General features: G+C 35.1%; 1 gene segment (V, D, J or C); it reads right to left on the bottom strand.

Annotated features, from left to right (window-relative positions):
* Positions 1–4,061: 4,061 nt before the first annotated feature.
* The window catches only part of LOC122815809, a 673,198-nt gene continuing 651,722 nt past the window's right edge, over positions 4,062–25,537 (bottom strand). Inside the window, 5 exon segments of the C gene segment in view lie at positions 4,062–4,570; positions 9,361–9,684; positions 16,311–16,622; positions 19,755–20,069; positions 21,586–21,888. Coding sequence covers positions 4,164–4,570; positions 9,361–9,684; positions 16,311–16,622; positions 19,755–20,069; positions 21,586–21,888 — 1,661 coding nt within the window.

Below are 25,537 nucleotides of genomic sequence, written 5' to 3'. Positions count from 1 at the left end.
GTTCAAACAATAACTCAGTAACAGGAACGTTCTTTATTTTATCCAGTGGCTTACCCAAAAGGGCTTCTCCAGACGTACAGCCTGAAGAAGCCCTTATGGGTGAAAGCGCTCACTGGATGTAAAATAAAGAACGTTCCTTGGTTACTGGGAGTTATTGTTCTTTGAACTGTTGAGTTTTGGAAGATATTTGGTATCGGAAGCAGCCCAGTGTTCCTGCGATCTCACTTGAAGTTTAATTCTGATTTATTTTCAGTGGGAACACTGTTTTCTGGGTCGGAACGTTGAATCTGATTGTTATTACAATAAGAAAACTGACAGTATTATATGTAGTAATACAAAAATATGTATATACGAACACTCTTATGTATGAAGAGTGAGTGGGCTGGCATAAAATACTAAAGTCCATGAAAACTGTCTTTTTGCAACACTAATATAGTCCTAATTTGGCACTTCTAGTACTTTCCTAAAAAAAATGGAAAGACAGTGTTCCTGACCACAAATCCATTAATCCCAATTCTTTCTTTGAAGATAGTCTGTAGGAAACCAGCAGTAAGACCCATCCATTAGGTTCATAGGTTCATAGGTTCATAGGTTCATACTAGGCTATCTGCCCTAGGGCATTTATAAGCCTAGCCAGAGTGTGTGTGGCTTTCACCACCCCTTAGGTTGAGAATACTATACCCATTAGTTTGCTGTGCCTCTGTCCAGTAGTGACACAGAGATGATCCCCGGGGCAAACCTACGATCTCCCATCCACTCGTCAAGACGCCTTTTGAACAGAGCCAGTGAGGGGCTCTGCCTCACATGGACCGGGATTCTGTTCCATAGTGTAGGGAGTCTCTGGGTGATGAATCTGTCCCTCCAGCACATCCTATTTATATCTGTGTTGAGGTTTAAGTCTCTTGTTCTCGTGGCTCTGGTGGATTTGGATTTTTTGAGGTGGAGCATGTCCATTAATTCCGGGTTGGACATGGCCTTGTATGTCAGGCACAGATCACCTCTGAGCAGATGGTATGTGACTGAATAGAGCTGGAGTTTCTTCAGTCGGGCAGCATATGACATATGTATGAGCCCCTTTATCCTTTTGGTGAGGAACGTTTCGGGTCTTTCCAATTGCTGCAGGTGTTGGGTAAGATACATTCCAAATGGGGCATTGTACTCAATCATTGGTCTGATAAGTGAAGAGTACAGGGGTACAATGACCTCCCCTGATCTGGATGTGAATCCCTTCATGATCAGGTGGGCAATGTAGAAGGTCTTCCTAACCACTTTGGCAATGTGAGTGTCAAAAGAGAGGTTACTGTCAACTTGGGTCCCCAGGTCCCTGATAAACTCTTCCATGCTTAATGGATTACCACTTATGTGGTAATTAGGGGTTACCTTGTTTTTCCCAAAGGGTATGACTACATTTTTTCGCATTTAGCTTAAGGCCATGGCTCTGGCACCAGTTATCCATTTCTATGAGACCTCTCTGAAGGATGTCTGTGTCCGATGGAGTATCAATTATGGCGCCCAGTTTGCAGTCATCTGCAAACTTTGTCAGCCACAATCCTCCTATGTTTGCCTGCACTTCTCAAAAATAGATGTCAAATGAGAGGGCCCAGGACTGAGCCCTGTGGGACACCGCTTGTGACCAGCTTAGAGTCTGACATGGCACCAGCAACTCTAACCCTGTGGGTTCTGTCCTTGAGCCAGTTTGCAACCCATCTTGTGACATATGGGTATACATTTAAGCTGGTGAGCTTTTCTATGATACCCGAGTGGGGTATTGTGTCGAAAGCTTTTGCAAGGTCAAGGTAGGCTGTGTGAACTGCCTTACCCTCATCAATGGCCTTGGTGACTGTTTCAAAAAAGTCGACCAAGTTCAAGAGGCAGGAGCTGCACTTGACAAAGCCAAATTGGGTAGGATCCAATGTCTGTAGGTCCCCAATGTCTTTATTTATGAGTTCCATTATGATCCTCTCCATAGCTTTGCAGACCAGGCTTGTCAAGCTTATGGGGCAGTAATTTCCAGGGTCCGTAGAAGCACCGCCTTTGTGGAGTGGGACCACAGTTGCCGTACGCCACTCTTTGGGTACGTATCCTGTGGTAAGGCTAAGATTAAACAGCAGCCTTATGTGCGGGTTTAGTTCATCATTGAGTTTGTGTAGCACACAGCCGGGGACACCTTCCGGTCCCATTGATGCTGAAGTACAATATTTCCTTTGACACACTGAATATATATTGCATACTAGGGATGGCAACTGATTATTAAATTAGGATGTTTCATATATATACTTCTACAACACCTGCTTATGCATAAGATACCGTATTGTTTCTTTAATGTTTCCTATTAGCCTCAAGTTTTATTTTTTCCCACATGCATTATTAGTCCAAAGGAGATCTACAATGTGTTATTATTAATTTGCAATGCAATGATCACATCCTCATGCTCAAATTTGCTACATTATCGTGCTTTTTTTCCTTATTTTGTGTATACTGTTCCATAGTATCCACTATTACTATGTAAACAACTATCTGCCTTGTTTATATATATATATATGGGTTCACTTTATAACATTGAAATACAGAAATGTCGAATTTCAGTATCTCGAAGCTATAAAGTCGAATGTTACAAATAGCGAACGTTCATAATCGCGAATTTGATATATCTCGAAAATATGTCGAATTCGCGGTTATGAAGTTGCGCTACGTAATGTCCGGGTTTGTGTTTTGTTGGTGAGCAGTGCTGTGTTTGGATGTAGGTGTTATGTCAGGTAAGTGAGTGTTTTGCAAGGGTTTTGAGTGGGAGTTAGAGTGTGTGTAAGGGATTGGAGAGTGTGCGTGTGTGAGTGAGCTTTTGTGTTGTGTTTTTGCGATCTCTGAGTTAGTATATATAAGTAGGGGGGTGGGGGGTGCATGGAGGCATGCCCCCCTGCTTATGTGTGTATGAGTTGTGTATGTGTGTTGTTTTTTTGTTTATGTTGTGATGTGGGTGTTGTGTTGTATGTTTAGTGTAGTGTGTGAGGTGTTTTCGGTTATGTGGTTTCGTGGTTTTTGTTTGTCGGTGTTTTGTGGATTCGGTTTTATAGTCTCGAGATACTGAAATTCGATATTTCAGCATTTCGAGGTTATAAAGTGAATCTATATATACATATATATATATATATATATATATATATATATATATATATGTATGTATGTGTATATATATATATATATATATATATATATATATATATATTTTATATATATATATATATATATATATATATATATATATATATATGTATGTATATATATATATATATATATATATATATATATATATATATATATATATATATATATATATATATATATATATATATATATATATATATATATATGGGTCTAATAGCCATTAATACGTGCTCATAAGAGAGAAAGCTGTTTTTGGCTGTTTTTGTGCATGGTGATATCTCTTTGTGTGAGATCCCAGTATAGTGGGTTCTGAAGGGTTGCTCTTTCCCATGTTGTAATGCAATTTCGGAGTTGGTATATATAATTAGCAGGGGGTGTTGAGGGGGTGGAAAGGGGACTTTCGCCTCTGTAAAAATATAAAAAAAAGATAAAGACTATTTAAAATTTTTTTGTGAGGTGTGTTAAGTACTCCATCTTTTTAGATTCATGTTTTTTTGAACACTCAGCTGAGACACTTATATGTATATGTATATATTAATATAGCACTGTTTACATAGTTGCATTGACTGCAGTTGACGCTATGTATAAAATAATTTTAATATATAATATTCTACAGGTATATGGAATGTTTTGATACATGTCTTTGCCATTGTCTTGGCCCTTGTAGTCTGGATCATGACAAGATTTACCCTCTCTACTCAGTGTCTTACAGGGTCCTCAAACCATTTCACTTACTCTATTAACAAAGAATAAAAAATGAAATAAATAAAAAATAAAATATTTTCTAAAAGGGAAAATGTATATCAAGAATTTTCCCAAATAGTAGAAAACTATTTATACTGACCTATATCAGCGGAATCATCACACATTAAAAAAAACAATAGCTGCATTCTGCATTCTATAACACATCTTTTAATATATAATTGCAAACATAAACAACACATAGGCAATATGTACATTCAGTAAGTACATTAGGATATTTTTTTCAGTTTGAGCAGACACTATACATGGCATTCACGTTTCCCTTCTGTTAAATAAACAGAGAGATTCACTGTAGTTGGTTTACCAGTGTGCTTATTTCCCTCTTTAAATATCGTCCAGGTTGAGGATATGTGGTTGACCATGCAGGTATACGTTTTTTCTTCATCCCAGTCTTTAGTTTGCACCACTAGTTTACTGTCCATTGTGTAAGCATTGGTTTTCTGGTTAAAATAGCTATCACTGTTCCGGTAGTTTGAAGAAGGTATTCTAGTGTTGTTTTCCCTCCACTGAACAAAAATATAATCTGGGAAGTAATTTTCTATGAGGCAAATCAGGGTAAGGTTTTCATCTTTTTTTACCTCTTCAGGTGTAGGCAGTCGGAGGTTCACCTCTGGAGCTCTTGTCTTGCTTTTAGTTTCTGTTGATCCTGTGAAAAATCCAGTTCCAATATTAATGAGAACCTTTGCTAAATTACAACACTGTACAACATTGTTTAGAATTTACTTATAGGACATGTTCATATTGTTTTTCTAACTGAAAGGAAAGTAGTAGTTTTTACAGATAAAGAATTAAAATGTTGTATGCCATAAAGGACCAAATACAATTTCATTGGAAACTGATGTTTATCCAAATAGTGTTACTTAATAAAACAGTAGGTACAACCTGCCTCTTATGAACAAAATCATGGGGGAAAATTAATCAGGGACATAGGCCTCAAATCAGGAACCTTTTAAAATACTGATACTATAGTTTTAGAAACTTGGAAGACTGAGAGCTTGAACTAATGTGCATTTTCTGAAGTAAAAGAAATATGCAGTTGTAATGACTGCCATTATTTACTGACTATAACCCCCACCATTTCTAAAAAAGTCACTGCTTTTTGGAGGAAGTACACAATTTTGAGCCAAAATCAGGGAAGCACCTTAGAAATGGTTGCAACATTTTGAGAGGTATGGATATATGCAGTTTGTCAAACCTTCCTATCCCTTTCATATTTTTACTTGTTCCTTAGAATAAATATTCTACTAAAGTTAAAATACACTGTTTAGATCAGCTGATTTAAATATTTGATCAAAGAAACCTGTATAGGGGCAAGTCATTCTTGCATTGCTGGTGATCCAAGACAGATTAGTGATCTGGGATGCTAGAACACTGATAAAGGGAGTGCGCTATCGTGACTAATATCCAGCTCAGAATTAAACTCTGCTATGACAGGCAGGGGCTACAATTCAAGTCTGATGGTAGGGTCAGGAATCTTGGTAATCAAGAAGAAACATTAGCAAGCAACAGATGGCCAAACTGAAGCCAAAAAAAATCAAATCTAACAAAAATCCAGTCTCTTAATGTGCTAAAAATTTGCAACAAACTGTATTAAGAGGCTACAGAGAAGTATCAGTGATAGTGTTAGCCAGTTACTGTTGTGTATAATGTGAGTTCTGGCATTCTGCACCTATACCTCATACTCCCTGTTATGAAGGAGATGTCCTTTGCTTTCCTTTATCAACTTTATCTGTAATTTTTTCAGTCTTTTTTCCTTTGTAACATTGTAACACCTTTTAATGTGATGGTAACAATATATGAACCATTGGGAGACAGAGAACCATGGGGTGAGGGATTAAAATCAGGTGATTTATTAGAGAGCATAGTTTTCTCTTTGACACTAGGCCAGCCATTGCAGATTGTCAAATTATTAAGTCACATAAAATTTTTCTTGAGATATAGTACTAAATTACAGATGTTTGACATTATCTGGCACCATGTGTCTGTAAGGCAAATATCTTGACCATTATGTCAGCTTTCCCCTATCTTGAGCTATATGCTTTGATCACTCACTTTATCCATACTGTGAAATTATTTATCCTTACCAAACAAATATTACAGCTGTCTCCTAAGTAAAACTAAAAGTATGTGCATGTAATTATAAATTAATGAACTAATACATGTATGCATGTATGTATCTATCTATCTATACATACATACATATAAATGGTGTGGGAAATACACAAAACCAGTTCACAGGAAAATTATACTATATGACAAATTCACATAAGGTATCCCCAGTGTGTGCGTGTGTGTGTGTGTGTGTGTGTGTGTGTGTGTGTGTGTGTGTGTCTAAACAGACTGATTAGATAAGACAGATGTGCTGAAATATATGTCTGATGAAAAATTAATAAATTTCTAGACTTCATCATTTTCGAATAAACAGAAAAAAAAGGTTTCACTTTTCTAAGTCTTTTATAAAGGTGCTTCATTAGTAAAAATTGTTCTGCACACAGCAGGAGAAAATAGGTTGTGTTGCATCTTGATAAGGTCATTTTAACTGAACAAATAATCCACTTCTTATTAAAGGAGTGTTCTGTCCTGATAAGGTCATGTTTCACTGATTTGATATCAGTGCTAGACAAAATGCAGATCTGCAGTAGTTGGACACATTAAACACAAGCTGACACCGAATACAATGTTTATCAAGGTATTAATCTAGTGTGCAGGTTGTATTTCATATTGGTCTTTAATTTCTTGCACTGGAATCTCCTTATTGTTTGTGTTTGGTTAATACTGTTAACAGATAAAGTAAAGTGAAGGGACATGCCTGATTTTGTTTTTTAGTTTTCTTTACCTTCGAAGGACATGTTTTAGCTTAGGCAATTATTTTCAATACATATCCTCATTTCTCCTCACAAAAAGTGTATGTGTAGGAGGTACAAGCTCCTCAAAAGTTTATTATCTAAGCAAACACCAGTGAATAGAATGCTGGTTGCCTACGTTTTTTAATGACATACTAACTAAAAATCTTTGAGGGCTCTTTGTTTTGCTGCCTGTACGTATTGGAGTTATATGACAAGAACAACATTACATGATAATGGCAATCTGTTCCTGCTTATTTGTCTCATCTTGCTGACAGTTCTGCTTGCAGGTGTTTTGTAGGCATGCACACAGATTTAATGATTCTTTGCTCACTTTATGATTACCATACATGTACAGAGATATCTTCATTATGTTAGTGCTGTACAGACTATTCCTTTAATTCTACAACAGGAAAAGCAAAATGCAGGTGAAAATTGTATCTGAATAGGTCTCTGCTGTGATTTTTGTTTACCTTTGGATCTACCGTTTTAGAAGACATTGTTAGATGAATTTAATGAAAGGAAAGGGTGGGCAAATAAAACACTGGTGCAACATCAAATACATGTTACCACATGTTATGCATGTGACACTGAATGACTGCCTCCATGCATTGACATGCTACCTTGATATATACATTTAACTCTGACTGAATGCAAACTGCACTAATATGTTTCACACTCTGATTCTATCCATATTAATCCACATGTGGAGGTCATCTACATCTTAGCCACATGGAGTTAGAATCAGTCTGCATGAACTATCTTACATGGACTCCATTGCATGCCTGATGAATATCCATAGAACTATTGGATAAGCTTGTGAGTCATATACATTCATGCAGTAATTACCATTGTTGAAATATTTTGGCTACTTTTTTTAGCAGACTGAGTTATTAGGTAGTGTTTTAATAATTACTCAATTCAGTTATATGAAACAAATATAAAAGTAGAATAAATCCTTCACAGGTTACATGGTATTAGCCATCCAGGCAGGATATAAAACAAGTCAGACTGAAAGATTTAGATAAAGTTGTAGTTATTAACCACTGATCTGGGATGCAACGTAGTATGTCCTTTAGCTTTGGAAAAGTCATCTAACCTGACAAGTTGATTTATGCTGTTAACTAACACATTATCTATGGCATGACCACCCAGAAGCCCTTTGCTTCATACTGCAGTGCTGCATGCTTCATGGTAATCAGGTAAACCTGCCAAATCCATAGCAATAAATTAATGGCAGAATAAGTACGTAGAAAGGTACTTTCTGTCACAGTTAGTCAGGGTCACAGAATGACTACTATAAAGTGTTTACATGCACTTCATGGATGGGATTGATAGATGAATACTTCACAGCCCAGTGGTAATTAACAGCCATGTGAAGGTTTCATAGATTCAAAGACAATCCATAATGCATTGTTTCTTAGCTATGAGGCACCCATGAAGCAAACTCCAAGTAATTAGTACTGTGCAAGAGCACACTCTCCCATATGAGTCCCATTCTATATGTCAAGCAGTTTAAATGGTGGCACTGCATCTGTAGAACTATAAGGGTTTATGATGTCCCATGTGTGCTTACAAACTGTAGATTATATTTTTGTTGCATAAATAAAGGGGTTTCAACTTGGTGTCCATAATCACTAAGGATACAGTTCCACACATTGTACTCTTTCTCCAGGATTGCCTAAAATGTGACTTGCAGAACCTCAGAAAGGAATTTTGCCTTGTTGGGCACAATTTTTGAGTAGGCAAAACATAATATCATTCTATCTGATTGTATTCAGTCTTTTCTTTTGTATCTGACAAAGAGAGAACAGAAAGAGGTAGCACCTAGTGCATGTTTATGTTTTCACAGAACCCTTCATTTATAAAAAGATGAATGATTTCCCCTTATGATTACATCAGTTACAAGTCAGATGGCATACTTGTATTAAACAACAGTTTCTGGACTTTTTAGCGCATCTCTCATTGTTTTTTTACCATATATTTTTTTAGCAAATTAATGAAAACTGAAGTCAATAAATAATGACAGATATTTGAGTTCCAGACCATCTCCTTCAGAAAATGCACGCTAACACAAAATCTATTATTTTAACCACTTTCTAAGTTCATAACAGTAATATTTAAAATGTGTTCTTGATATCCTGCCTTTGTTCCCCCATTTTGTTTGGCTTTGTCCAGATATTTTGTGCTTAGAAATTGAGAGCTATGCAAGTGAGAGAGCTGGGAGTGTTGTCAACTTCTGTTCACAGCAGTTGTAGCAGGCCTGTAACTGGGCACTAACACTTCCAGATCTGTAACTGTCAAGTTCTACAGAAAAGTAAAACTGGCAATGGAAAGCGATATCTGACTAGGAAACAGGTTACAGGAAATCTCTGTAAGCATTTCTAGTTTTAATTAACACATATTTCTCTTTTATTTAAAACTTAAAATCTATCCCTTTTCTTGGGTCTCCAATGAAATCATGTATCTGTATTGATCCTTTTATGGGCTATCATGCAAATTATAAGAATTAATAAAGTATTATTTGTCTAATGACTTAATAAAATTTCATAAAGAAGATACTGTTTTACTTGGGCTGTCAAAAAAAACTTACCTTCTTCAAACCACATATCCATCAGTTTTGGTGTAGGCAGAGCTGAATGTGCCACTTTGCATGAATATTTCCTGCCATTCAGCCAGTCATCGGCGGGGATTCCTAACAAACCCTTCACTGTTTCAGTTCCATTCGAATGTATCTCTGTATTGCTACTAATTCCATCAGTGATAAGGCTGTCATTTTCTGTCCAAGTTATGTTTACAGAGTCCAGTTCATATCCAACCACAAGACAAGTGAGTGTTGCTTTTCTGTTAATCACAATGTCTTCATATGAAGGTTTGATTGTGTAGACATCTGGTGCCGCCATGTACTCAGAACAGGCTAAATGAATTTGAGGTGTTAAAAGTATATAGAAAAGAAACACCATGAAACTTAACCTTTAAAATAATATACAAATATCTCTGACATAGACGATCTCATCCATCTAGCCACATGAAAAGTAAGGTGGGATTTCGTCTAGCCTAATTATCTAATGCAAACTTGAAAAAACAATACATACGGCGGCTATCACAGAGGAGCATATAACTGCATTAGAATTACTTGATATCAATCAACAGAGTATGTCATTTTACATGAATATGCAGTTGGACTAGTATCCTGTACATGGCACAGATATAAACATCAGTGCCTAGACTAGCATTATTATATGCATTTGCTATTTTATTTCTGTCTCACCTCACCATGACTGCACATAATGGGAGTAGTTAGTGTAGTGGATTAAGCCTACAAGCTATTAACAAGCTGCTTCTCATGGTACAGGGTTTGATTCCCTCACCTATGTTTACTGTGTGACTCTGAGCAAGTACCTTAACCAGACAGGTTTTAGGAGCAAATGGAAAAACTGGGCTAGGTTCCTCAGTGGTCTCCTGAGCTGCACACCTAGTAACTACTTATGCATATATGATACCATCTCATGACAGTTTAAGCAATCAAAGATCACCCACTGGTGGGAACTACAGTATCTAACAGTAAAAGGTCACCTGCGGACAGCTTAACACACATCATGGAATACTAGTTTTTGTTATATATTAGCACCTATGGCTCAATCTCATTATTTAATTTTATTCATCTGTTACTAAGTGACTCTCCTGAGTTAAAGGTCCTTTTATTTTCAGACATCATCCTGGGCCTGAGGCAAATGAGTTAATCATGGCTTGCTTAATGAATTTTACTGCCATGAAAGCTACTTGCACTATGGTCATTTTAAGTGCAGAGATATCTGACGATTCAAAAGGCCTTGGATATCCTTTAATATATGGTAGTTACTCTTTACTTTGATTATTTTTTTCTCTCTAATGGACTGGCCCAATGGCTTCTCTACTTGTAGACAAATGGCTCATTTGTTCTATGAAGGGAGACCCAAGTATATCACCATGCTATACAAAAGCAATATGGCCCATTTATTCTTGCATGGGGTATCCTTAACAGGCCATTCATTCCCAAAGATGAGAGTCAGGAGATTTTTGTTTTAATAAAAAATAATAAAATGCAGGTTAGCACTTTCTTCTCACATAAAAGAAATCACTGAAAAGGAGTAGAGACTTCATCAGACAAAATAATACAAACCAGATAACTACACTAAATAGAAAGAATTAAATCAGGTGAGCAAACGTCTTCCATGTTTTCTGATTTCTTCAAGATTAGTTAAGAGTGAGTTAAAAAGTTTGCAGTCTAGGATTTAACTATATTTGCAGATGCTCCTTACGGTTCGTTTTGCAGTGCTTAGTGATATCAGCTAATGTCAACTATGGTCACCTGTAGTCACCTATATCTGTATTTATATCTATATCTATATCTATATCTATATCTATATCTGTATCTATATCTATATATATATATCTGTATCTATATCTATATCTATATCTATATCTATATCTCTATCTATATCTGTATCTATATCTGTATCTATATCTATATCTGTATCTATATCTATATCTATATCTATATCTATATCTATATCTATATCTGTATCTGTATCTGTATCTATATCTATATCTGTATCTATATCTATATCTATATCTATATCTATATCTATATCTATATCTGTATCTATATCTGTATCTATATCTGTATCTATATCTATATCTGTATCTATATCTATATCTATATCTATAGTATGTATGAGTATATGTTAAATTATTGCAATGTGAAGGCAACTTATAAAACTCAGAACAAATGAAAACACCACCTCAGCACACCAAAACCCCACAACACATTATAATCAAATTTGTCTGAATAGTGAAAATGTTACAGAAAAGGGGTTTTGAAAGGTTAGGAGCAGGGCTAGGGTTAGGGTTTGAGTCAGGGCCAGGATTAGGGTTAGGACTAGCAGGTATTCCCTGCACCTCACCTTTGAAAATCTTTTCCAAAGTACTACCACTAATTTGGATACAAATACATGCACAGACACAGACACACATGCACACACACACACACACACACACACACACACACACACACACACACACACACACACACACACACACACACACATACACATACACTTTTCACTAAAGGAAAGTACAATAATAATTTAAAAAAAACCATAAACCTCTAGGCAGCAAACTCAATGTTTTATACATATATATTTTTTCCAATGGTAAATATTAATTGTTAATCCTATTCATGGTATTCTCAAGTCAAACAAGATTAGTGCACAACTTTAAATATTACTTTGTGTTTCATTGACAATCTTTAGTTTCTTTGGTCATCTACTAGAAAAATGTATTTCTCACAACAAAAAATAAAATATAAACAGAAAGCGTCAGTCTGTAACAGATATCTGGGTCTTATGTCTCAAATTACTGCCTGTTTAATCTAAATGCTTATACAGAGCATTTTTACTCTAAAAGACATCACATTTCAAATCCAAAACTCAAACTGTGCTATGCTCATTTTAAAATGTGAATGATTATTTAGAATTACAAATGTAATTGCTTGTTACTACCTTTCTGCCCTGAAGAAATGTTACAGATTATCAAGAACATATTTCTTGTTAAATTCTTGTATGTAATTATATGTAATTACTGTTATTCTTAATTTCTCTTGGCATATTATATCATGTATGTAGTTTTTACTTATACAGCTGGAGTTTTTCTCCTTGGGCCTCTGCTGAAAAAGGGTGTTGGACTAATCTGGTCAACAAATGTCAAATAAATAAATAAATACATTACTGATCCTGTTAAGTGACATTACAACCTGTGGTAGTAGATCACAAAATTAACCAAGAGGCACAGGACATTTATGAATGGTCATAAGGATTTAGTATTTGGCGACAGAAGGTAGAATCTAACATGCCAAGTTGCAAATTTTCCTTCAGAGTAAGACATGTAAAGTATACCAAATAAGCAGTTTATGATGGAACGTTGAAAATGCTGCAAATCTGTCAGTGACCCAGTTAACTCATTCCTATTCAGTAAAGGTACCTTCTGGAAAAAAGCATCTCTGTATAGCACATGCATATCAACATGACAGAGAGAGAGAGAGAGAGAGAGAGACTCAGAAATATTCACTGTATCAGTACACATTCATTTTCTCAGACATTGGAGAAGTTTTGTGGGGGATTTTTATTTATTTATTTGTGTGCATATAGAGATTTTACATTGCATGGTTATGGAGTATTTTGTGTGTGATGCATATGAAGGATTTCGCATGACATGTGTATGGAGGGTTTTCTGTGGGATCCACATGGACGGCTTTGTGTGACATACTTAGGAAGACTTTTTTGTGAGATGCTTATGAAGGATTTCAAGTGAGATGAGGTGGCCAAAGACACTGATACTGGATGTGAATTATTAACTTGCAAGCAGGTAAATAATTACAAATGGTTTACAGTCTGAATTATAGGCAAAGGCTTCCAAGGAAATGGTGACCATAGGAAAACTACCACAGTGAGGATGCTTGTTTAGTGTTCTCTTGAACAGTAGCCTTCTATACAGCTAAGAATAATTTGATGTATATTGATGTACTTCACTTGTGTTTAGAAAACTTTATATGTTAATTTGAAAAGTAATGTCAGTGGCACAGCGGTTAGCGTTGTCACCTCACAGCAAGAGGTTCTCCAGTTCAATTCTCAACTGGAGTGCCTTCTGTGTGGAATCTGCATGTCCTCCCCATGGTCGATTGATGTTTAATGACATGCAGTTAGGTGTGTGCATGAATGGGTGTGCCTTCTTTGAAGGTTGGGCATTGGGCTGGCACCTCAGCACTGTAAAAATTCCCTGTCAATCATTAGTAGACCGGAGTTCTGCTGTGGCCACCCTTAACCAGGAAAAGCTTAAAAATAAAATTGTTTTAGTTTTATTATTTAAACAGTACCAGCATCCAGGTTTTGTATTTCCATTAATACGAGACAAATGTATCAAATAATAAAAGGAGAAATGTTTCTTTTTCCCTCTAAAAAGATAGAGCTTGATGAATGATTTGCAAGCTGTGCCCTATGATAATGGCTCTGTTTGCAGCTGTTTCCAAAAAATGTTGAATGTGTTCAAGGTTGTACATCTAAGTTTATTTTGAAGACTATGGATATTGTCACAGTAAAGCTTTATGACATCTTAAAATTTGCAGATGTTTCACTAGTGGGTCTTTTCTGGTGTTGCTGGTATGGCAATTCCTTTTTTGGTGTTTTTGTGCCAGTACATTAGTGTTGTTTTTTTTTTTTTTTTGTTACATATGCTGTCTTTAAATTCTGCAGCTTACTGTATGTATACTATTGTACAATCTAATTATTGCATATTGCTTATATTTCTGTGGAGCTTTTCTCCCCGGGCCTCCACTAAAAATCGGCTTCTGGCCCAGTCGGACTTTCCCAATAAACAAATGTAATTAATTAAATAAATCAATCAATAATAAATTTGCCAGTATCATATGTAAATCTTTAGTAGACAGATGAACAGTCCTGGGGATGAGCCTGAAATCAGGTCTCTTGGTATTCTATCACTGAAAGGCTAGATAGAAAGATAGATAGATAGATAGATAGATAGATAGATAGATAGATAGATAGATAGATAGATAGATAGATAGATAGATAGATAGATAGATAGATAGATAGATAGATAAATGGGGCCTGTGAATCTGCATTTAGGTCACTGATTAATTTTGCAAAATAAATACTTCTATAAGCTCTTCCTTAACATATTATCTACAAGAACATACCAATTTTGTTTTCTGATGCTACTTTATCATATTTAGAGTCATTGAGGGGGTACAGCCTATGTAGAGCTCATTGGGCTTAAAGTAAAGGAATAATCCTTCATAGTGTACATCTTCAACACTCTTCGTCATACAATTTATTTGATTACTAATTCACCTAGGGCACAACTTGGAGATGTGGGTAGAAACATACTAAAAATGCACAAAGGCAGAGATGAAACATACAGATTCTGCACAAAAAGCAGCCTGGCCATGAAATAGCTACAGGAACAAGCAAACGTTGAGGCAGCAATGCTAGACACGGCACTACTCTGGCACCTTACATAAAAATATTCCACTGGGGAAAAATATTTAATAATTACTCTGTATACTTATGAACCAGTATAATGCTGCATACATCTTACTCTACATTCATTCACAATGTATCATACATAAGAAATGCAGACAAAGATTCCATCAGTATAAAACGGATACAGGTGAATCAGCATAAGTAACCATGACAATGGACCACATCATTGCTGTAACTATAACGATGGACCACATCATTATTGTAACTATGACAATGGACCACATAATTACTGACAAAAGGTAAATCACTGAAACCATTTCACTCAATGTGTTTCATGTGTCACAAAAGTACCCTCCCCCCATACTATGGAAATACACTCTACTCCGACGTGCTCCAACAGCAGAGCAAGTTAAACGTAATGCGGTACTGATGTGGAGGGGCATCTTCTGAATGGAGAGCTCAAGGGGTTGTCCATCTCCCTCAAAATTCATTTGACTTGGCATCTCCAGGCTGTGTTTCAATCATCTCTAGTGAGACTTTAATATAAAGCATGAAATATATATTATATTACAATGATTAATGCAATCAATGCAAATGATTATCTGATTTAAGTAGTATTTCATTACTCATTCTTTTTTTTTTTTTTTCATTGTCGTAGCAAGTAGATAGAAGTGTTACTCTGTATATCTCATTTCTGTTTTGAGCATGTCATGTACATCCCTGTGTTTGCGTGGGTTTCCTCTGGGTACTCTAGTTTCCTCCCACATTCCAAAGACATGCATCTGGCCTCCACTGAAAACAGGCTCTGTGGAACCTAGTCGGACATTCCCGGTCAACAAATGTTAAATAAATAAAAAATAAATAAATCTGAGGAATGCTTGAAATTTTCTCATTTAACATATGGTTTGTAGGACTATGATAGTATTGTTTCCTTATACCTTTTAGACAAATGCAGACATTATGTTTAATTCTTACCAAGTCTGTTTACCAAGGATGGGTTGAAAGAAGTTCTTTTGCAAGTAGTGTAACTTAAAAACCTTTGTGAAAGTGACAAACATTTACTGTTTTTGTTTATTCATTTAACCAGGTAAGTAAGATGGTCCTTCCCAGACCATTTTCAGATAGAATCTAGCACAGAAAGACAAGGGGCAACACACCATATGCATTGGCAATTGAGTATAACCAATCAATCAGCATAGTTTTGAGGGTGGGTGAAGAAACTAGAGCATGCTGAAAAAATGCATGAAGACAAACAGAATGTGGAAAACTCTTGCAATCAGTAACTTTAGGTCTGAATTAAATGGTGGACCATGATAATGTGATGCAGATCTTTTCAGTGAGTCACCATGCAGCATCTAAAATATAACATCTGGAATAAGCTGGGTATATAACTAACAAATAAACTGCATAATGGGCATATGCCAACTAAAATGAAGAGGTGAAGGGTGATACAGCTAGATGCCGGCATACATGTAAATAAAAAATATTGATATGGAAGAATACATACCATGAGTGTTAGTGGTGTTCCTGAGTATTCGTGTCTTTGTAGCTTCATGCTTCACATCGCAGGTGAACTGCCCCTCATGCCATTCTTCCTTAGAGAGATTCAATATACTTTTGATGCTGTATGTTCCACTTTCTCCTAGTTCTACATCGAATGTTTTAACGAGAAGCTTTTTTGGCTCTTGTGACAACCACTGAATAGCAATGTTCTTGGGAAAGAACCCATAGGCAATGCAGTCAATATTTAAACGTTGTTCATTGTTCTCATCAGCCGAAGGTTCTGAAATAGCTACAGTTGGTGGGACCTTGGGTTGTGCTAGAATAAATATGTTGTTATAGAGAACAGTAATATACATGCCAAAGTATTTTTTGTAGATAGGTGGTTTATAGTAATAGGTAAACCATGGACTCATCATAGCTAAAATTAGCGACTCACCACAGTTACAGCAGTTAATTCATCACATTATATTAAGATACATAAATCTGTCATTCCTAAACAATATTTCTGATATCTAAAAGCTATTTAGAAGAGTGTTACAGCTCTTTGAATATTGTGGTCTTTCCAAATACTAGCTTTTTAAATCTTTAGAAATTTATGAAAACAAATCTGACAACAGTCATAACTGTACACGCTTTACTTGTCTAAAATATTTAGAATTCCATCTGCAGTTAGAACACCTGACAATGAGTCCTTGTGAAATTTGGCCTTGCATATTTATTAATTTGGGGAAATGATAATAAATAAACACTTCTGTGACTTTTGGGATTTGCATCTAAGAAACAGTAGAGTAAGAAAGAGTTACAAATAAAGCATTAATTCCCCAAGGAAAAAAGAAAGGATGTGTGTGTGTGTGTGTGTGTGTGTGTGTGTGTGTGTGTGTGTGTGTGTGTGTGTGTGTGTGTGTGCGTGTGTCTGACATGAACATTGCTCATAGCAATAAAACATTTATTTAAGTACTGTGAACAGCATCTGAGAGGATGAAGTCATGCTGCTATGTTGTGATCTTGTGATCTCAATATGATGCCATCTTGAAAAATGCATCCATAGCTACTAGCATCCAACCAGCATCCACTGGGTTTCCCATGATTGCTGAACGTTTTGCTTATGAACTTTAGGTGTTATCTATTATAAACAATGTATGTGAAGTCTTATTAAAAATTAGTTTAAAAACATGACATTTACATGAAATATTCACTTACATGATAAAGATTTGGTGTAAGATAAATGCAGTCATATGTTTCTTATACATTTTCTTGTTAAATGGGTGGATGGGCTGGTCCAGAAACACGTGTACAGCGAATTTATTATTATTACTGATGTCTTCAACTGTAAAGTTAGATTATGACAGATATTTATTTGAACAGCAAACACACTATAAGGGTATAGTTCTTTGACTGAAGAATGTGATTTTTATACATTTTCAAAGTTTGTTTTCTTAGTAATTTGGAAGGCATGATAATTAATGTGGATGTTGAAGAGGGGGATCCCTGAAAGAATTGCTTCTAACATGGAGGAGAAGAGTGTGTGAAACCTGGCAAAGAAAACCTTAATTTGTGTGTGAGGGTAGGTTCAGAATATTGATGGACCTGTGAGATCCTATAGCAATGAGATGTGTGTACATCAATGTGTGTGTGTGTGTGTGTGTGTGTGTGTGTGTGTGTGTGTGTGTGTGTGTGTGTGTTTAAATTGTATAATTTGACTAAATTTTCCATAATAGTTAGCAGTTTCTTAGTTATACACACACATCTGCACATGATCTTATTTGGTGGTGGCGTAGCTGTATATATGCCTGTTGGGGTTTAGGGGATGGGGAGACAGGGACCATTGTATACTATTAAACTATTATACATTTTAATTTTTATCACTAACACTTTGGAAGGGCGTTTATGTTTGTCACAGAAGGATCCTAGAAGGCCATTGGGCTGCAAGCTTGTTACTGAACCTGTGTCTCCATCCCAAGAAAATCATTCTGAGACCTGCCAGATAAACGTTTGCTCCTGACAGAAGAACATTCATGCCATCACATCATATTATCTTAAGATTACATTGTTGTCTAAGCTCCATGGTCCTGATTTCATTGTTTTATTCTCTGAATATATAACAGGTGTAGCTGATTCTATGAGGTAATATCAGGTGAACAGTGACAAGGAACACTTGAATAGTTTGTCAGTACATAAATAAAATAATATAAAAAAGAGGTAGAGGTTTCGATCTTACACTTATTAGCAACATGTTGTTGTGATGGGTAGTTTTGGTTTGTAAGGAAGTTACATGACAAATTGTGTTTTTTATTAACTATTTCAAACTAAATTAAAAATAAATCTTGGAGACAGAGTCACTTTGACAGTTTTTTTATGTTTTCCTAAGCAATCTAACTGCTACAGTATGTATACTCCTTTCTGTCCTTCTGTAAAGATGGCTTTAGTACTTATGTGACATTATAGCTCGATGGACTGCTGGTACAGTACATCTGTCACTGAGCAGAGCTGAGACTGAGTGCCTGTAAATGGAAAAGGCCTAAATCAAACTAGTTGTCTAGTTGTGCATGACTGGACACATATATATATATATATATATATATATATATATATATATATATTTTTTTTTTTTTTTTAATATAACATATGTCCTTATTTATGTACTTCCTTTTCCTCTCTAACTCTACTATTTATGTTTATTCTGTGCTTTCATTTACACCTTCCAAAACTTTATATTAATTAATGTTTTTACTTCTGTTGTGTGGTTTATATCTTCTATGCCAACTCTTTATACAGGATTTTCTATACTGTTATTTGTCCTGGTTTGACTAACTTTTTAATGGCTTATATTCATTTATCAGATATTCATTTATTTGCCATTAGAGCTTTTGTGATGGCTTGTATTGCTTGAGCTTTTAGCTATAGGCTAGTACAGTTAATTTAATTACAGAATATAAATAAATACATAAATAAAGATAAACCCTGAATTTCACTTCCAACCCAGCAGGTTAGCTGTTTTAATACTAAACTATAATAATCCAGATAATTTTTCTCTCATCCCTTTTCCAGGGCATCATTTTCCATCTCCTAGTATTACCAATATCATGTAAAAAGCAAACCTAGATGATAAAGTATAATTTCCCCATACTACTGTTCCTGTACTTCAAAGATTCTTCTCTTATCATGAACAGAACCTAGCATTAGAACCCCCTCACACACACTTAGTTTGAAGAATACAGTTGTTATACCCTTGAAAATGTATGGCAATGGACATGATGCCATTTTGAAATTATCCTACAGATGAGGCCTCCTGTCATCTGCAGAGCATTCTGTTGCCTCAGCTGACTTGCACCCTTTAGTTGTTTGAAGTGTACTCCTAACAGACATTTTATGACACTGTTTAGAGCAGTTGAGGATGTACTGCTATAGCTTGAATTTGTTTTAATATGAGTTCTTAGAATAGACTTACCAAATGGCTTCACTTCTGTTGAGTCTGACATCATTTCACTCAGTGCAGAATGACCAACCATGCAGGACCAATTGGATGTTTCTCTAACATCTTCTATTGGGATAAGAAGAATGCTTTGCATTGTATATGACTTGCTTGCTTTATCATAAACTGCTGGGTTATTGAAAGCTTCTGTGTTGACTAGATGACCATTCTGTTCCCACTTCACAAATATTTCTTCAGGATAATATCCAGATATTATACATATTAAGGTGTTGAAGATGGATGACACAGCTTTATGAATCTTCACAGATGGCTTCTTCTGTTCTTTTGTTTCTGAAGAAAGAAAGAAAAGTAGCATAACAAAGGCACATAATAATGAAGAGCCATGGAAGTGAAAAGAGTGAAAGAGAGAGACAAAGTGTGATTGTGAAAATGAGAAAAAGGATAGAAACAGACAGAAATGTGCAATGTATATGCTTTTTTCATAGTTCTAACCAGTGACACCAAGCTGCTTAACAATCCATTCACATTGCAGTTATCTGCCTATTCCGTATATTGAATATTGCTTATCATAGCTGTGTAATACACACGTCTGAGGCAAATAAGACAATATAGTTAAGGCTAAACTGGGATTTAAAACCTATATCATTAGGTTAGAATTATCCTGGCAATCCATTCTCCCATGTGTGTTTCATGATGATATGGATATTATTTCTGAAAAGCTAGACATTTTCTAACTGGACAAGAGACATTAATTTCATTATCAATGATAATCTAATGCAACTAAGAAATTATTGTTAACCTTAATATTCTTCTTCAAGTTCCAAGGTACATGAGCTGGAGCAAGCATGCTTGGAGAGGAATTTATATTTTACTTTCTTAAAACATCTCACTGCTGAATATTTATGTTCTTTCTTTTTATGTTATTATCACATTATTATTATTATTATTATTATTATTATTATTATTATTATTATCCACCCTCTCCATCCTAATGTTCATGTGCAATTGATAGTACATTGCTGGATATTGCTATTTTAGTGGTAGTTTTATAAAGTTTGTTCTCTTATGGATTACACAACTGTTGTATTTTGTTTAATTCAGTTAAAACATTAAAGCTAAATTAAAACATAAATGTGAAATAAAATTGAGTTTTAAGAAACCCACGTAGTCTGATAATTAGTTAATCAAAAAGAAGCATTAAAATATTTTCCCTATTGGATATAAAAGATGAACACCGAATGTGACATTTCTTGTCTGTTAATAAGTATTATGGCACATTTGTGATGAACAGTGTATTGCAACGATATCACTCAATGGCAACATGGACCCTTTGCACTCTGTACCTTTAATATGACCACACCTACACTGCAGAAAAGAAAACATAATTTAAACTACTTAGCACATAAATGAAAAATAACACAATTCAGACTCATCAAGACCAATATATACCTAATTATGTTCTTACTGGTATTTTATATGCCATTTTGCTGAGAAGAAGGTCCCTGGATAGCATAATTAGTTGTGCAACAACTACTCAAATTAATCACTGAAAATATATAAAATTTCAAATTATTTTACACTTACTGACTGTGCAACCACTTCAGGAAGGCAATCTGATTTTGATTGTCTGTTGTAGACCTTTTTGTATAAATGTGCCTGCCTACATTTTTTGACATAATGCTTACATATCTAGACAATAACTTTATTCTTGGTTCACATGCTGTTCCTTTACATATAAATATCAATCTGTTCAAATACCAGTGGTTTAACTCAGTATTTTGATTCAGAAAAGTCATGCTCATTTTACTGCAAAATGTCTTAGTCACAATAACCCATATTTATTTACCTTCAGGATTTAAGGTTTTCTTGTCTGTTTTACATGTGTGCTGTGCCTCACAGATGAAGGTCTTCTTTCTCCAGTCCGCTTTTGATATGTCAAATGAAATATGTACATTCCATGTCCCATTGCCTGTTGCTTCAGAACTGCTCAATTGTTTTTTTACTAATTCATCATTATCTTGTTTCAGGATTACTATTGTATTCTTCAAAAATGAAGTGACATTGCATGTGAGAGTACCATTTTTTTTCGTGAAGAAATCTCTGTATGATGATTTCATCAGTTCAATTGTAGGGCTTGGTTTTGGACAAGCTGTGGAATATTGTAAAATATTTAGATTTTTTTAATATTTTTGTATCATAAACTGTCAAAATACAGTACAATATCTTTAGCAACTCATAGCATTTCAAGATAATTGTTCAAGGCAACAGTGTGAGACATCATTCTTTTTCAGTGAGTTGTTCTTGCTAGGGTTCAATATTAATTGTATTTTTGCTTTTTTTGTGAAAAAATGCCTAATATAAAAAATCAAAAATGTTACCATTCCTTGTGGTATCATGTTCTGTTACTTGGAAACAGGCAATTTAAGAATGAACATATTACAATTGCCACTGTAACATACTGTAAGTAAGGCTCACAGTGCTTAGCAATTGTCTGCCTGCCTTGTGTAATAGCAGTCTTTTAAATTTGGATTAGAATATGTTTTTATTTTAAATAATGAAAGAAGAATCTCTCTTAAATGAATGGCTGAAGGGTTTTTCTTCCATAATTTCTATAACGTGTGAATTTCAGTAATAAGTCACCACTTTTTGCTTCACAAAAACAGCAAAAATACAATTAATATCAAATCCTAACAAGACAGTGGCAGTGGATAAGCAAAAAAAGCTAAATGCTTATAAGTGCAGACACAAACACACCTATCTATAGCCATGTTTCTCTCTCTTTATCTATATATCTGTACCTATATATATATATATATATATATATATATATATATATATACCGAAACCATAGGATCGAAGTTTTGAAACTTCAAACAGTAAAAAAAACCACCCAGACTAAAAAAACAACTTTAGCTTTATGTTTTTGCAGGGGGGCAAGCCCCCTGCACCCCCTATACCCCTACTACTTAAATATACCAACTCCAAGATCGGACTACAGCGAGGAGAATGTTAAATCTCCCATTCCACACTGTATGACAATCTCAATTCAAAGTATTTAGAGTTTCAAAATTTCGATTATATGGTCTCAGCCACATGATTTTCGAAGTTTTGAAACTTTGATCAAACAAAGGGAACCCATATATAGATATAGATAAATAGTAGAGCTGTTAATGCATTAAGATATTCTCTATGCACAACTACCATCATAATGTTATTATACCATGCTTTTTAATCCAAAAACTATAAATTCACATTCCATTTTTCAAAGAATCCAATATATACAAAGATAAATCAAGATCTTATACTTAATTCCTATTTTTTAAACTTATTTTATTTTATTTGTCTTCATTTACAGGGATATTGCACTGCTCAACTGACCATTTGCAGGCACAGCAAACAGTTCCTACACAGAGAGTAGGGAAAAATAAAATGTACACTATTTAAAGTTAAATGCAAGCAGCCTGTACTATATTGGAATAACTTGCCAGAACAACTTTTTGAAAATTATTAGAACAAGTGACTGTACCCTGATCACTCTTATTTGAAAGCATAAATTGCTAAAACGATTAAATTTTATTTTGTTGAAAAAAAATAGAATATAAATAAATGTAGCATAATTCAATTAACGCCAGTCTTAGAGTTAATGTATTCTATCTCTCTGCTCAAGATATCTGCTTCTATGTATTGCTAATCTACCGTACTTAAACTTACTCTTCTAACTTATGGCTCAGTAGCCCACCACCCACTTACCACCATCGCTCTGTACCATAAAAACTACTCCTTGTATCTGTCTCTTAGCCCACCTATAGCATTTAAACTACTCATCCGTGAATTCTGTATATAACCCTATGCTTAGAAACCAGTGTTAATAATGGACATTGTACTGTAGCTGCTCTACTTACTTGCTGGTGTTTGCTCACATAAATCTACTTTTTTGTTGGTGATTGCTGACATAAATCTCACTTTTTTCTCTCTTGCTGCTGATTAATTAAGGTCTACAGCTATATCTGTAACATGTACAATGCAAACATATTTCTGTACTTCAATAGCTCTACTAGGCTGCTGGTAATGTGAAAGGTATTTTATGTCTTCCCCCTTCTGGTTTAAAAGCTAGGACTACCTATGCACTTTCTGCCTTCTATCCATTAACTGGCAGCAGTTTGAATTGTTTTTATTAGACTTATGCTTCTCATTCTTACTATAACCTTTTGTAAACATAATACATGTATTTTGTGTGAAGGTTTGCTGACTGGTCCACTGCTGAAAAAGGGCCTTGTGTCCAGTTTGACCATCCTGGTAAACAAGTGTTAATAAATGAATAATGAAAATAATAATAATAATAATAATAATAATAATAATAATAATAATAATAATAATATGACAAGGGAAAGCTGTTGGCAATGTGCCCCCCCTGTTTCTTTATTTATTTTTTGCAAAATGAAAGATTTTCAAAATGGTACAGATATCCCAGATTTTGTACTAGTGAAGCTGGGTAGTTTCAGTTTGTCCTTGTTATATTCTATATGTCCTTCTGACCTTTTGAAAGATATATTTAACGCTGGACATGGTAAATTTAGTCATCTTACGTTTTGATTATTTTGTTATGTGGTAGACATACTACACACACAAACACACACACACACACACACACACACACACACACACGAGATTTATTACTCAGAAATCGGGTTTTGGATTAGTTGTTAAATACAGTAAAAAAAAAGAAAACAGTAATCTGGTTTGACTGTGTAGGTGTAATGACACAGTCTTAAATCCTTAGTACACATATTGATAGTGTCAGATAACTTAATAAGCAACTGAAGAAGCCATTAGAGAGTGCAATTTACTGAAAAGAACCATTCCAGGAGTTCTGACTCCTCATCATTCATAGAGTACAGAAAGGGCAATGGAAATGCTTAGTAATAGGAAATTAGCAGCTTTCAAAACAGATTGTTAACTGCAAAGATTAGGTGCAGAGCATGGGTACCATAGTTTATTGCATGGACCCAATGTGGCCTGCATCAGTTTCTGTGATCTGTCTAGTGTGGCATCACATTCACTTTTAGTGCCTTTCTATAACAATTTCTTTATGTTGCTCAAGTAGTCTACAGATGCATGACACTACTTTTAATGCAATTTGCATTGAATGTTCTTGCATAACTAAAATGATTACTAGGTAAGCATCCTAATACATTTAATAAATACATAATAAATACTGGAATGTCTCAAGTATACTTAAAATCTGCAAGCATTCCATTTAACCTACTATACATTTCCAGATTAATCATGCAAGCCAACAAATCAGTTGTTTTGTATCAGTTTCTAGAATTCTCTTACATTAAGCACTTATGCAGTTCATTTGCTTCTAACACAGTGGCTTTGTACAACCACATACAACTTTAGATCATATCCATTCATAAATACAGACACCACATGACCATTTTCAGCAATTTCCCTAAGCAATAGAACACTGTGTTGTGCATGCCTCTCAACTGTCCTTGAATTTGTGGAATGTACCTGATTTTGCCTCATATTTTTGTGCTGTCCCACGTAAAGGTTTTGATTTTCTAGTTTCTCACTGAGCCCTGCACTCGGTAATGCCAGTCATTATAGTTTTATATTTCTTTTTGTTCAAAGAGGCAAAAATCTTGCATACAAACATCATAATGTCAATCTGGTTGTGAGAAACACACACAGTGTTCCCAACACACATGAAACACACCCCATACATTGACCTATGTATACCAAGGCACTTAAATGCAATCTTTCCAAACCCCAAAGACCGCCCAGCCATTCCA

This window comes from Protopterus annectens, chromosome 11.part0, assembly GCF_019279795.1.
Source record: "Protopterus annectens isolate FY-2018-M chromosome 11.part0, PAN1.0, whole genome shotgun sequence".
Lineage (NCBI taxonomy): Eukaryota > Metazoa > Chordata > Ceratodontiformes > Protopteridae > Protopterus > Protopterus annectens.
Note: the sequence above shows the minus strand (reverse complement) of the source record. Positions and strands in the feature narration are given on the sequence as shown.